The sequence below is a fragment of the Aquarana catesbeiana genome, linkage group LG13 (genome assembly GCF_042186555.1).
Source record: "Aquarana catesbeiana isolate 2022-GZ linkage group LG13, ASM4218655v1, whole genome shotgun sequence".
NCBI classification, from domain to species: Eukaryota; Metazoa; Chordata; class Amphibia; order Anura; family Ranidae; genus Aquarana; species Aquarana catesbeiana.
The window spans coordinates 18,183,962-18,199,882 of NC_133336.1; the positions used below are offsets into that span (position 1 = coordinate 18,183,962).

General features: G+C 45.1%; 1 protein-coding gene across 1 annotated transcript in view; it reads right to left on the reverse strand.

Moving 5' to 3' along the window:
• Positions 1-2,916: 2,916 nt before the first annotated feature.
• Positions 2,917-15,921, reverse strand: part of LOC141117275 (legumain-like) — a 37,313-nt gene continuing 24,308 nt past the window's right edge. Inside the window, exons 11-14 of the mRNA XM_073610040.1 lie at positions 11,813-12,013; positions 10,444-10,614; positions 8,575-8,642; positions 2,917-3,807 (exon numbers count right to left, since the gene is read on the reverse strand). Coding sequence (XP_073466141.1) covers positions 3,765-3,807; positions 8,575-8,642; positions 10,444-10,614; positions 11,813-12,013 — 483 coding nt within the window. The 3' untranslated portion in view covers positions 2,917-3,764. The remainder of the gene's footprint in view (positions 3,808-8,574; positions 8,643-10,443; positions 10,615-11,812; positions 12,014-15,921) is intronic.

The window sequence follows — 15,921 nt, forward strand, 5'->3', positions numbered from 1 at the left end:
CTGTGCACATGTCTACTCTATTCTTTGTGTATAAAACATTGAGCACCGCCCTGCAATAAACAGAGATGTGGAAGTATTCGAGCTAAACAGACGTGTCAGATTGGTTGCTTCTGGCGTGCACACATATCTTCACTTTTTAATTAGGACCAGCAGCAGATATCTACCGTATTTATCAGCGTATAACACGCGCCGGCGTATAACACGCACCCCAAGTTTAGGAGGGAATTTTAAGGAAAAAAAACTTTTAGGAGGGAAGTTTAAGGAAAAAAACTTACATTAAAATGCCCATCATTGCAGCCTTATCAGTGTCCATCTGCAGCCTTTTCAGTGTCAGTGCAGCCTTGCCCCAGTGCAGCCTTGTCAGTGCAGCTTTGTCAGTGCAGGTTTGCCTGTGCAGCTTTGCCCCAGTCCAGCCATGTCAGTGCAGCTTTGTGATAGATTAGATTCAAATATGGCACAGAGACTGCAGGGATTCGTCGGAGCCGAGATACACATACCCGAGTGTTCTCGACTTTTTTCGGCGCTGCCGTCACGCCCAGTCCCGCCCCTGGACCTGTGTTATCTCCATCATAGGGCGGGACTGGGCGTGACTGTGAGCGGCGCCGAGAACACTCGGCTATGTGTATCTCGGCTCCGACGAATTCCTGCAGTCTCGGCGCCATATTTGAATCTACCCACGGCTGTGTATGTCGGCGGCGACCGCGGCAATTGCCGCGATCGCTCCGATAACACAAAATCGGCGGGGATCGGCCTATAACACGCACCCACAATTTTCCCCTGATTTTCAGGGGAAAAAATGGCGTGTTATATGCCGATAAATACGGTAATTTGAACCCGATTGAGGTTTTGATCCATTACACACTGATCACTGTAATAATGTCACTGGTTCCCAAAAAAGTGTCAAAAGTGTCGGTTAGGTGTCCGATTTGTCCGCCGCAATATCGCAGTCCCGCTAAAAATTGCTGATTGCCGCCATTACTAGTAAAAAAAAAAATGTAATAAATAAAAATGCTATAAATCTATCCCATAGTTTGTAGACGTTAACCTCTGATGTGATGGAGGGACCTCCAATGTGATGAGAGGACCTCTGATATTATGGAGGAACCTCTGATGTGATGGGCTGATGTGAAGTTAATTTCATCATGGTTGGGTACATTGTCCCAGGCTTAGGTTCCCCATTGTTAAGTAACATTCTGATGTTATGGGGGGCCTCTGATGTGATGGAGGAACCTCTGATGTAATGGGAGGACCTCAGATGTGATGGGGAGGACCTCTGATGTTAAAATAATTTCATCATGGTTGTGTGCAGTGCCCTAGGTTTAGGTTCCCAATTGTTAAGTAACGTTCTGATGTGATGGGGGGGGCTTGATGTAATGGGGGAGCTCTAATGTGATTGGTGAACCTCTGATGTGATGGGGGACCCCTCTGATGTGATGAAGAAACCGTTGATGTGATGGGAGGACCTTTGATGTGATGGGAGGATCTCTGATGTAATGGAAAGACCTCTGATGTGATTGGAGGACCTCTGATGTGATGGAGAAACCTTTGATGAGATGGGAGGACCTCTGATGTGATGAGAGGACCTCTGATGTTATGGAGGAACCTCTGATGTGATGGGCTGATGTGAAGTTAATTTCATCATGGTTGGGTACACTGCCCCAGGCTTAGGTTCCCCATTGTTAAGTAACATTCTGATGTTATGGGGGGGGCTCTGATGTGATGGAGGAACCTCTGATGTAATGGGAGGACCTCTGATGTGAATTTAATATCATCATGGTTGTGTGCAGTGCCCTAGGCTCAGGTTGATGGGGGGGGGGCTTAATGTAATGGGGGAGCTCTAATGTGATTGATGAACCTCTGATGTGATGGAGGAACCTCTGATGTGATGGGGGACCTCTGATGTGATGGAGAAACCATCACATTAAGTAACATTCTGATGTGATGGAGGGAGCTCTAATGTGATGTGGAGACCTCTGATGTGATGGGGGGAACCTCTGACGTGATGGGGGGGAACCTCTGACGTGATGGGGGGGGGAACCTCTGACGTGATGGGGGGGAACCTCTGACGTGATGGGGGGGAACCTCTGACGTGATGGGGGGGAACCTCTGACGTGATGGGGGGGAACCTCTGACGTGATGGGGGGAACCTCTGACGTGATGGGGGGGAACCTCTGACGTGATGGGGGGGGAACCTCTGACGTGATGGGGGGGAACCTCTGACGTGATGGGAGGACCTCTGATGTAAAGTTAATTGCATCATGGTTGTGTGCATTGCCCTAGCCTCAGTTTCCACATTGGTAAGTAACATTCTGATGTGATGGGGGGGAACCTTGATGTATGGGGGGAGCTCTAAAGTGATGGAAACCTCTAATGTGACAGGGGAACCTCTGACATGATGGGAGGACCTCTGATGTGAAGGGCGCTCCAATATGAAGTTAATTTTATCAAGGAGGTCGTTCCAGACTCAGGTTTTCCAATGACAAGTAACATTTACATTTTGTACATTGTAGACTGGGGGTGCTTAAAGATTTCCCATATTCTTAAAATGTGCCGTGATTGTAAAAAGAATGAGAAATGTTGAGCTTAATGACGGCAGGAAAAGTGGAATGCATAGGGGGTATGTTTTAAACAAACACCAGGGGGGGATTCAGGGGTGGGAAGTGGGATAGGTGGGCAGTAGTCAAAAACCTAAACTTCTCCCTTAACAGGCTCAGTGGACCAGCCCTGAAAAAAAACGTATGTATGTGTTGCTTCCACTTCACAATTATGTGCCACTTTGTGTTGGTCTATCACGTAAAATACATTTACGTTTTTTTGCTGTAACATGACAAAATATGGAAAATTTCAAGGGGTATGAATACTTTTTCAAGGCACTGTAGCCATATAGCATTTTAAGAAAATTACAGCGGCTGCAGATTGAAAAGGAAAGGTAAATTTTAATAACATTCAGTTACAATATATTGTGCGTCACAATTGTATATGCTGTATCATTTTTTCTTTATTTGCAATTTTTTTCCCCACAAAAGTAGAGTTACCCTTTAATAAGAGCCACATTTCAAGTATAAAGGCAGCAGTCTGTGGTATGTACTATAGCTATACAAGATAATATTGACTTCCACAATTTGTTACCTGAGTGACAGATTCACAGTCTGAGAAAAAAACAAAAAAAAAAACACTAAAACATTCTCTGCAATTAAAACAAACACATTCTAGTGATACAAAATGTAAAATCTGCATTCTAAGAAGTTAAAAGCTACATTTTCAGTTTGTGGTAATTTCCCTAAAATCAAAAATGTGATCAAACTCAAGTCAGACATTAAAACTGGCCAGAGGTAGTCCGAGTCAATTTCCACCCTTCGCTTTGGTCAAGCAGCATCTCAAGAATTGTCACCACTCTTCAAGTCTTGTGATTTATGTTGTTTGGTGGCCTCTAGGGGGCAGGCCTTGACTTCCCAGGGGGCAGTTCCTGACTCCCCTAGGCACTGAGAGGAGTGTGGAGGTCATACACATGCTCCTCATTTTGGATGTACAGATCAGGGCCTTGCTCAAGCTTTTCAGGTCCAACAGCCAACACAGTCTTAGATGGACTTGGCTTTGTAAATGAAGGTTCAGGTTTGTACTATAGAGTTGTGATGTTGAAGGCAAAAACAGTCATAGAGTAGTTCAGGATTGAGGTAGAAGCTTCAGGCTGGGGTAGAGAGGATTAATGATCACCAGTGCCCCTCTACTGCCCTCTGCTGGAAAACTTGATGTTGCCAGTTGGGTCAGTGAAGACCTTGGCAGACATTATCCATAGCACGGGTGATGCTGTAAAAAACACAAAATAGTGTCAGCGGGTCTCCAAAATACTAAATATTATATAACAGGGCAAGGCAGGAAAAATGGAAGCTGCGCATCAATCTGGACCCACAACTGATAAAAAGGGCCATTATATACACAGCAAATGTTCCAATGAGCAAAGACCGGTCATATCTGTTGCCGTTTTACAAACAGACCTCTCAGCAGATATATGTAGAAATTGCAAAGCACCTCGGCGTCATGTAGTTCTATTCTACCCAATGAGAGCATCAACAGTGCAACCTAAAGACGCAACTATAAGTCAACTTGATTGAGAGTTTATAAGGATAGGTAAAAAGGAGCGCCTGATATCTAATGAGATGCAAACTGAAAGGTGAATTTGTAATCGATTTATTGAAAGTAGTGAAAAGTGATCAAGCCAACGCGTTTTGCGGGAACAGAGGCTCCCCTCCCCCTTCTTCAGGACTATCAGAGAAAAATAAACTCCTTTTATCCATTTTAGTGTTTGGTTTTCTTTTGCTTCTGCTGTATTTATCATTTTTTAAATACTATGTAAAATAAAATTGATAGATTATATATATATATATATATATATATATATATATATGTTTCTAGATGTTATGTTTATAGATCTATATATATATATATATATATATATATATATATATATATATATATATATATATATATATATATATATATATATATATATATATATATATATATATATTATTTTTATTTATTATTATTATTTATATATATTTATGTTTCTGTACACTTTTATTTTCTGATTGCCCTGAAGGGGGGGGGGTCTGTCAGGGCTGAGCTCAGCCCTTCCTTCTCTGATCTGGCCCCTCAGCTGTCAGCTAATTGCCAGCTCCTATCTCTCTTCACAGTTACTCAGCTGTTGATGATATCCTGCTCGTCAGTCCTGCCTACTTAGGCCATCCAATCCAAAGGAGCGCCACCTTCGCCTTGGTCAACATCACAGAAACATTCGCCTGCGATCCTGTTCAAGACTGGCTCTGCTGACATCCCTTCTGGCTCCAGATCCCGCTTGCTGTTCCACTACATTGATCCCTGACTTCTGCCTTGGCTGACTATCCATTCCGGTTACTGAACTTTGGCTATGTTTTGACTACGTTTGTTCTTTTTACTTTTATTATTAAACAAGTGTGATTTAACTGTACTTCTGTCTCAACCTGATTTCATGGTTTCTGACAGGGTCTCTGTTCCCCCAAAAAGCGTTGGCTTGATCACTTGTAGCTACTGTCAATAAAACAATTAAAACCTTTCAGTTTGCATCTCATTGGATATTGGGCACTCCTTTTACCTACCTTTAAAGTATATGGGGAAACGACCCCAAGGCCATACCCAGAGGTAGCTGCCCACAAAAAAGGCTTACCACCTGGCTTCTGGTAAGTTGGGCTGAAATCCCTGGGAGAGAACTCTTCCAACCCACCTCCACCATCACCCACTCACAGACCCTCAAATGAGTAAGTCAGTCCAGCCTGATCTCCAAACCTAAAGAGCTTAAGGCTGGATTCACACCTATGCATTTTTAGTGCTTTTTGCATTTAGTTAAGAGCTGACATCTTGCTCCCTGTGGTGCACTTAAAGGATAAGTTCCCCTTTCTACAAAAAATAAATAAATCCCCATCTTTTTGTAGATAAAAAAAAAATGTGTATTTTCTGATTTATTTTTGCAGAAGCCTGTAAAGCTTTGCACTAGTGATCAGATCACCGATGCCATGCAGGTCTCCTGCACATGGTCAGTGTATCTGTGTGTCCGTACATCTCATAGGGGGTGAGCCGATACTCCCTGACACGAAGACTCAATGAACTCCCGTAGCGCTCAACAGCACCGTGGTAGTGCATTGAGAACTACAAGCGGACAGCCGCTATGGATGTCGGGGCTTCTAGTTCATTCACACACAGAGCTGTGATGTGGCAGTGTGGGCGGAGCCCCACATGACCAGGCTATTTTCAAAAAGTGACAGCTAGTAAGGGAAACCTCTCCCCATACTGCTGCCAGGGTGGAAAGGGGGGTGGGGGGGAAGCGAGCGGCGGCTGCAGCATTGGGAACAGGTTACATCATCTATCCTAAAATCTGGTGGAACATGCAACATGTTCCCAAAGGTGAACGTACCCTTTAACCACTTGCCGACCAGCCGGCGCAGTTTTACGGCAGCAGAATGGCACGGCTGGGCGAAACATCATGTAATGTTGCTTCGCCCTGTGGCCACTAGGGGTGCCCGCTGCTCACCCCCCGGAGCCAATGCGAGTGCCCGGCGGTCGGGATCACCGCCGGGCTCCCACAATCGCTGGTTACACACCGAGAACTGGGATCTGTGTGTGTAAACACACAGTTTCCGGTTCTCTGAGGGGAGAAGAGACAGATTGTGTGTATACAAAGTATGAACAGCGATCTGTCATCTCCCCTACACAGTCCCCTCCCCCCTTCAGTTAGAACACAGAGAGGGAACACAGTTATTATTATTATTATTATAATACAAGATTTATATAGCGCTAACAGTTTACGTAGCGCTTTGATCGCCCCCTAGTGTTAACCCCTTCCCTGCCAGTGACATTTTTACAGTAGTCAATGCATTTTTTTTTAGCACTGATCGCTGCATAAATCCCAAAAATGTGTCAAAAGTGTCTGATGTGTCCGCCATAATGTCCCCGGTCCTGATAAAAAAAAATAAATGAATATCGCAGATCGCCGCCATTACTAGTAAAAAAATAATTAATTAATTAATAATAAAAATGCCATTAAACTATCCCCTATTTTGTAGACGCTATAACTTTATAACTAAACCAATCAATATACGCTTATTGTGATTTTTTTTTACCAAAAATATGTAGAAGAATACGTATGGTTTTTTTTATATATTTTTTATAGCAAAAAGTAAAAAATATTGCATTTTTTTTCAAAATATTCGCTCTTTTTTTGTTTAGAGCACAAAAAATAAAAACCGCAGAGGTGATCAAATACCACCAAAAGAAAGCTCTATTTGTTGGAAAAAAAGGACGTCAATTTTGTTGGGGTGCAAACGTCGCACGACCGCGCAATTGTCAGTTAAATCGACGCAGTGCCGAATCGAAAAAGGGCTCTGCTCAGGAAGGGGGTAAAATCTTCCGGGGCTGAAGTGGTTAAAGAAGTCCGTCTTCCATTTTTCTTAATGCGTTATTTTCCCCAGGGAACAAAGTACCTGTAGGACCTCGTCCTATCTTTCTATATGCCATGTAAGGCTAGTTGTGAGCCTGGACTGTGCGCCCCTCCTCCCTCCACAGTCCTCCGACAACACAGCTAGCAGGAGATGGCTTTTCACCTCCTCCAAGCACTTGCCCGATATCCTGGAATATTTTGGCTCACAATCTTCCCTCCCCCTGCATTCCCTTAAGCAGTGGTGGCCCGCTCATTAGGGGCACCACCACCCCTAATCCATGGGCCCGGCTCCTAATCTCCATATGGGGTGCCGGACACATGGATTTCAATGTGGCTTTTTTTTTTTTAAGCGCATGATTAGAGCCTAATGCTGTGTACACACCGCCGGACTTTTCGACCGGACTGGTCCGACTGAACGAATCCGGTGGACAATCCAACCATGTGTGGGCTTCATCAGACCTTTACTGACGAAAATCAAACAGACTTTAGATTTGGAACATGTTTCAAATCTTTCCGGACTCGAGTCCGGTCGAAAAATCCGTTCGTCTGTATGCTAGCCTGACGGACGAAAGCCGACGCTTAGGCAGCTATTGGCTACTGGCTATCAACTTCCTTGTTTTAGTCCGGTCGTACGTCATCACGTACGAATCCGTCGGACTTTGGTGTGATCGTGTGTAGGCAAGTCCGTTTCATCAGAACTCCATTGAAAGTCTGTCGAAAAGACCTTCGGAGTTCAGTCCGTCGAAAGTCCGGTCGTGTGTACACGGCATAAGGCTCTAATTGGCTTAATTTTTTTTAAAAAGGGTGCGCCCCAAGCCCACCCACTTAAATATTCAATAATGTCTTCCTGCTTCTCCTTCCGGCCAATCAGGATGCGGGAGCTAAAACCCGATTGGCCAGGGAGTCTCAGGGCCCCCAGCCAATCGGGTCTCAGGACTGGCTTCCTGTTCGGATGGGGGAGGGGGGGGAAGCAATGGACCCGGATCTTCCCTCCGCAAGCTGCAGGCCATGTGCGGCAAAGAGCAGCAACAGCCTCTTGCAGGAGCCCTACCCCAGATCCAGCGCCAACACCAACACCTTGTCATCGTCCTCCTCCCCGCAACATAAGGTAAGGCTATGGATCGCTTCCTTCCCGATCGTTCGATCAAGTGCTGGAAGAGGGATGGGATTGCCAGTGGAACGCAACCATCCCGATTGATTGATTGAGTGTTGGGGGGGAGGTAGTGCGAGTGAGGGGGCCAGGTATGTTTGCCGCGCCCCCCCTCAAAATATTGAGCACCAGCCGCCACTGCTTCTCTTGGGTCAGTGCTTGAAGACAGAGAGAAGCGCCGTCTGTCAAAGCCGTCTCCTTGCTAGCTGCGTTGTTGGGCATCCATGGAGGGAGGAGGGGCAACAGCAACACACCAGGAACTTAGACGTCAGCTTACTAAGTAACAGAGAGTGTGCTGGGGACCCCCCTGTACCGGTCTGTATATTGTCCTGCCCATGTGCACCTTTCCTTTATGCTAATTTCAAACAGAGCGGCTGAGTCGCAGGGTGAAGGATACGGAGCAGATATATAGACGACAATTAACATTACTACAAGGAAAGGCAGAGATGGTTACCTCTCTAGTGGAAATCCGGATTCACAGAGGTTCACCAGAGTGTACAGCCGCCTCATGGAGAACTCATACTGCAATGACAAATACACAGTCAGGTCTCATATCACCGATAACACAGAACAAGTTAGGAAAAATAAATTGTTACACAAGGAAAGCCTTATCCTGGATATCAGATGTTTATACTAGGGTTACACAATACCAATATCAGTGCCGATACCAAGCATTTGTACGGGTATCAGTACTCGTGCAAATGCTCCTATACCTGAAACCTAAAGTTTCAGGCTCAGTTCTTTCAGCTGTCAGCGGGATTCCCCCACTGACAGCTGAAATGTAGAAAAAAAACAAAAAACGTAAATTAATCGGCTGTTAAGAAACGGGGCCGCCGCGTCCTTAACAGCCTTTGCCTCATTCAGCTGTCAGTAGGGTTTCCCTGTTGACAGCTGAAGTGTAAACAAAGTCCCGGGCAACCGGGCAATGTTTATCAACAACATTGCTCAGCCACGGAAACAGAAAGATAAAAAGAAACATTGATTCTTTTTGTATCCTTCTGTTTCTTCATCTACAGATCAAAGGGATGAACTTCAATCTGCAGATGAAGTCAGTTTTCAAGCAAAAGTCAATTTTCAAGTAACCTGTCAAGTAAAAAAAAAAATTATTTTTTTTGTTTTTTTGTATTAACCACAGCCCCCGTCATTATACTGCGGCAGGTCGGCACGATCCCGCGAACCGTCGTAGCTGCACATCAGCTCCTTTAAGTGGGACAGCAGGCACGTGCGCCCGCTGCATTGCGAGGGAGTGGATGCTCGTGGCCGGCGGTCGTGGGCTTCGAGAGGCAGAACAGGGACATGTGTGTGTAAACACACAAATCTCTGTTCTTTGAGGAGAGGCAGATCCTGAGTTCCCTAATAGCTAGGAACCACAATCTGTCATCCCCTCTAGTCAGTCCCCTCCCCCCACAGTTAGAACACACAGTCAAGGAACACAGTTAACCCCTTGATCGCCCCCTAGTGTTAACCCCTTCCCTGCCAGTGACATTTACATAGTAACCAGTGCATTTTTATAGCATTGATCGCTGTATAATTGTCAATGGCCAATCAGGGGAGAGGGGGGCGGGGCCAGGTCAGGGCTCCGTGTCTGAATGGACACAGGGAGCTGTGACTCGGCTCCGGTGCCCCCATGGCAAGCAGCCTGCTGTGGGGGTACTGAACAGGAGGGAGGGGCCAGGATCACAGATGAGGGACCCGAGAAGAGGAGGAGCCAAGCTGCTCTGTGCAAATCCACTGCAACAGACAAGTATAACATGGTTTGTTATTTTTAATGGGGGGGGGAACAAGACTTTACAATCACTTTATTCTCCCTAACGGGGACACAGAAAGCAATAAAACCCTGACAGGGGTTCTAATCCATCTCCACCCTATCCAAAACTGCCTTCAGTTATGCTTTAAGTAAATCATTCCCGATAATTCTGTGTTTTTCAATATTTAGGTTTCTACGCATTACTGTTGAGAAACTGATCCAAAGAGGCAGAGACTCCTCCAAACTGGCTTTTATTTTTTTTACATTCCTTCAATACCTCATGCCTGGACCAGGACTTATTTAACTCATCCATTTATTCATTTTTTTCCTTTGTGAATTGACGATAACGCAGTTTTATGAGTTCTTTTCCTCATGTCTTTGGTTTGTGAAGGAAGCAACTCACAAGGTGACAAGTGAATTGACATTTTCAGCATTTCGTGAGATAATTGGAAAAAAAAAAGTGTCACCTAATTCAATTATCTTATGAGATATTCTTTAGTGAATTGATCCCCCCTGTGACACCCCCAAGAGAAGCAGCAGATTGAGGCTGTGATAACGATAATGACCGGGACTTACCAGGGGGTTGTGCCAGTTGAAGCACCGCTTCTTAAAATGCTCAACGGCCGCACGGTAACAGGAGCGATCGTTAATATCCAGCCGATCGGTGAAAATCTCTTCTGTTATCTCATCGGATTCCGTCACCAAAGAAACAATTTTCTTTACAGATTCCTCGATCAAGGCTTTGGCCTGCAGGGAAGACAAAGAGGGATGGATGTGAAAGCCGGCTATGATATATTGGTTTGATAGAAGGACCAGATGTGGAAAATCAGAGGAGCTTGGAGGTACCTCGGTCAGTGACCACACTTTTCTATTGTTGATAAGCAACACAGCTTGGTCACAGACCCGCCATCCTGATTGGACAATGATGGGGCACCACCGTATGGATGACGCCACCATTCTGCCCCCCCAGCAAGTGTCCAGTGTTAGACTGACAGCACTGTTCAATGCCGTACAACCTGTCTGGCACAAGCAGAGGAATGCATGAAGCCAATAAGAAGATTTAAGTATTTATACTAACTGTATTTTCCAGACTTGAAGTGGTTAAAACAAGTTCATAGCTGCAGCCATGAGCTTGGTATAATTTTTTACAGCCCGCCAATCACTTTTACAGTTGCACAATCTGTGCTTGACTAGCTGCATCGGAGGGCAGGGGAGACAATGGGGGTCCAATACACCCCTGATGTCTTCATAAAGAGTACCTGTCCACTGTCAATGCCATCATATAGGGAACTGGTTAGTTAGCTCCTTTGTGATAGCAATAAAGTTATATGGGAAAAAAAATTATTAATAATAATAAAAAAAATTAAAAAAAACATTCCCATCACCCCGCTAATACAAACACACACATAGTTCCGGCACGTGACATGTGAGGTATTGCTGCGAATGAGCGGGAGCAATAATTCTAGGGTCATTATTCACAAATAATCTACACTGATAACCTATTAAGGCTTTTAAAGCGTCACCTATGAAAAATTTAAAATCTTGACATTTTGGGTATTTACACATCTTAACCCAATTTTATATTTTACCAAAAAGAAAAATGGATATTATAGTGTGTGTGTGTGTGTGTGCCAAAATTAATTTTAACATATTTGTTCCTGAAAATACGTGTTTGATAAACGGCTGCACAAATATCCTGCAACATAAAAAAACTGCAACACCCACCATTTTATTCCCTAGGGTCTCTGATTTCAGAAAATAGAATATGTTTGGAGGTTCTAATTTTCTAGCAGAAAATGCTGGTTTAAAAAAAAATAGAATTTTTTTTTTAATTAATGCACAACAGGACTCATTTTTTAGTTTTTTATATATTTGCAGTTGAGCTATAAAATAGAAAATAAAATCTTATATTTATTGTTTTGTATCAGCAGCCGGCTCCTCTCACCTCCTGTAGCGCCTTTATCCTGCTCAGTATATCCAGGGCCTCGGCAGCATCATTAGTAGCTAGGAGCTTGCTCTTGAGGATGGCCATGGGCACCTCTGGGCTGGGGGTCAGGTCCAGGTTGTGTATGGGCTCCAGGGTCATGGGAGGGGTGACTTTTTTACCGCTACCATGGAACTGACGCACCTTCATCTTAGAAATAGTCTGAGAAGGAAAAAGCAACAAGATACAGAATATCAATAACAAAGTCTCTTTGGATATATAGGCTTACCTCCCCCCATTAAGTGTCCTTAGTTTCTGATAGGACTGACCACTTAAAGTGTTAAAAAAAAAAACACACACACCACACAATACATCTCTGCAATACATGGACATATTCCCCCTTTAAATGTCATGTTTGAGTTGACAACACAGCGCCTCCGAGTTCCCAAGCGGTATTGTCGCCCCTTCCTGCTGGACTACCGAACTCCACCCGTCCCCCATCCCTCTCCACACACACATATGTTAAACTGCCTAGAACAGTGGTGGTCAACTTTCTCAAGTGTGGCCCCTCGACATCACCAAAGAGCCGCATATAATACAAGAGATTGTCAGAGACTGCAGACATACTACAGGAGATGATCAGAGACTGCAGACATAATACAGGAGATGGTCAGAGACTGCAGACATACTACAGGAGATGGTCAGAGACTGCAGACCTACCACAGGAGATGGTCAGAGACTATTCACATTGTTGGAGACTAATGATATGCTTCAAGAGAGTCATAGACTGGAGACATTACACAAGACTGTTAGAGATCACGGCTATAACAGGGAAATACAGATTAGTCTCTGCAGGAGCCCACGCTGGGGGGGGGGGCTGCACAAAAAGTGTCAAATGGCTGAATGTGGCCCCCAGGCTGCAGGTTGGGCACCGGGGGGCCTAGAAGCTGCCCATGTATGAATCTCACAAGCCTAACAAAGACATTGCAGAGAGGAATACATGTGATATCCGGATACAGGAGAAAGGGAAGAAAATAAATAAAGCCGGGAGCGGATCTAGATGGGAAAAGGGAGGTATTGGGATAAATCTGAGTAATGCCTGGATATATACAACATCATTGCTAAGATAAAAAAAAAAAAAAAGTCACACAGAGCGTATTGTTTTTCAGCCAATCAGCACAATGAAACATTTGCATTAAGCTAGAGGATCTGTAACACAACCACTGTGCAGCATTACTAAGGAGGAAGCATAACCTGCACCCTCAGGTAAATCAGGTGGTGAGTTCATGTCACTTCTACCTGAGACTCCTGAGGTCGACTTTTCGCTATATCGCAGACTCTGACAAGATCGCCATGGTCAATGCCATTATCAGCAGTCGATTGGACTACTGTAATGCCCTGTATTGGGTTTGCCTGCTTGTACCATCTACAAGCTCCAGTTGATTCAGAATGCCACAGCAAGGTTACTGACAGGTGTTGGTCGCCGTGACCACATCACTCCATCCCTTAGAGCCCTGCACTGGCTGCCCGTGAAAGAACGGGTTCTGTTTAAAACCGGATGTCTTGTCCATAAGGCATTGCATGGATATGGCCCAGAGTATCTGAAGGAAAAATTTGTCAAGTATGTGCCTACCCGATCCTTGAGATCGACGAACTTGGCCATACTAAAGATTCCAGAATTAAAAAGGAAACATGCAAAGGGAGAACGAGTGAAGTACGGAGGAGCTGAAATTTGGAACTCCTTGCCTCTGAAACTGAGACTTGAGAATGACTTTTTGAAATTTCGAAAGAAATTGAAAACCGTACTTTTTGTACAAGCTTTTGGAGTCACCTAATTTTTAATTGGGGTGTAATGGACAGAGGCCCTAGCTTTTATTTTGTATCTTGCTATGCTGGTTTGTTGGTGGGACAGACCTAGCCGGGACAGAGGCTTTTGGAGGGGACTGAATGCCAGCCTCTTGCCTACCGATTATGGGCCCTGGCATTTGGGGGAACGGTGCTCGTTGTGAGCTGTATGCCTGGGGACCCTGGAGGTGGTATATTAGGTTAAGGTCCATGTCCCCCAAGACACACAGACTCTGGGGACCCTGGATATGGCATTGTGACGGGAATCACTAATAGGGGCACAAGATGAATGAGAACCCCACTATGATCTGTGCTAGTCAGACTCAATGCTGTATATATAATGTGTGCTGTCTCATTATGTTGTGTACGATTTGCTGTGATGTTTGGGGTGTGACTGTATTCTATTGTCTATTGTGGCTGTCTGCCTCAACTATTATGGGATGGCTGTGTCTTGCTATGAGGAAAGAGGGAGGGGGATTCCTCCAGCAGCCCCCTGTTAAGACTGTTTACTGATGAGAAGTTACATGGGTTCCTGGTTCAGCTGATGGAAGTGTTCGGTAGCTGCCTTTGTGTTTAGGACATTCCATACCCAAACGACTTTAACTCCTTTCATTCTCTGGGTGTCGTTACAACTGGTGGCAAGCAGCGGGATGATTCCCACAGCCCAGAAGGACAGCTAAAAGAGGACACAGGCCAATGGAAGCACAGTATGAATGGCTAAAATGCTCTTCCCTCAAGGACTTACTGGAGAACCAACAACAACCGTAAGAAGAGGGACACTATCGCAGAACTAGTCGAAATGGATAGAGCCGAAAGACCCAACATAACTGAAAGGCCCACCATAACAAGCAGGACACAAGAAGAGGCAAGTTTTGATCGGGCTGTTAACATAAGGCTGGCACATTATGGTCCTAACCCTACAGCGGAGATCATAGACCTAGTTATAGCGGCTGTGGATGCAAATTGGCTACAGCAAAGAGGTGCTGCAGCAGCAAAAGTCACAGCAGCACCAACTGAAAGGAGAGGAGAGGTACAGGAACCAGCCGCCATGGAAGAGGAATTCAGAAGGAAGTTGCGAGAGATGCAGATACAGCACATAGGACCAGTATCAGAGCAGGTCCTGCTGGGATGGTCTCAGGGCTGATCCTAGGGTCACAGGCGCCTGGGTGCAGAAATATTTCTGGCGCCCCCACATGGGCGTGGTCATTTTAGTAACTCCTCCCCTTTACAAATATTTCTATGGCAGCTCCACCACGAAGTCTTCATTACCCTGGGATCCTTACAGGTACAATAAACAAATTACAGGAAGAGAAGCAAGAGTACTTTATTGGGACCTGGAGGGGGGCCTCTCTGATGGAGACAGATAGCGCTTCTGTTAGAGAGTCTGTTAGAAAAAGCCCCCAAAAATGCTACAGACATCATACAGGAGATGATCAGAGACTGCAGACATAGTACAGGAGATGATCAGAGACTACAGACATAGTACAGGAGATGATCAGAGACTGCAGACATAGTACAGGAAATGGTCAGAGACTGCAGACATAGTACAGGAGATGATCAGAGACTGCAGACATAGTACAGGAGATGATCAGAGACTGCAGACATAATACAGGAGATGATCAGAGACTGCAGACATAATACAGGAGATGGTCAGAGACTGCAGACATAATACAGGAGATGGTCAGAGACTGCAGACATAATACAGGAGATGGTCAGAGACTGCAGACATAGTACAGGAGATGGTCAGAGACTGCAGACATTATATAGGAGACGTTAGAGACTGCAGACATAGTACAGGAGATGGTCAGAGACTGCAGACATAGTACAGGAGATGGTCAGAGACTGCAGACATAGTACAGGAGATGGTCAGAGACTGCAGACATAGTACAGGAGATGGTCAGAGACTGCAGACATAGTACAGGAGATGGTCAGAGACTGCAGACATTATATAGGAGACGGTTAGAGACTGCAGACATAGTACAGGAGATGGTCAGAGACTGCAGACATGATATAGGAGATGGTCCGAGACTACAGACATAGTACAGGAGATGATCAGAGACTGCAGACATAGTACAGGAGATGATCAGAGACCGCAGACATAATACAGGAGATGGTCAGAGACTGCAGACATAGTACAGGAGATGGTCAGAGACTGCAGACATAATACAGGAGATGATCAGAGACTGCAGACATAGTACAGGAGATGATCAGAGACTGCAGACATAATACCGGAGATGGTCAGAGACTGCAGACTAAGGATGAGCTCCGGCGTGTTCGCAAGCTGC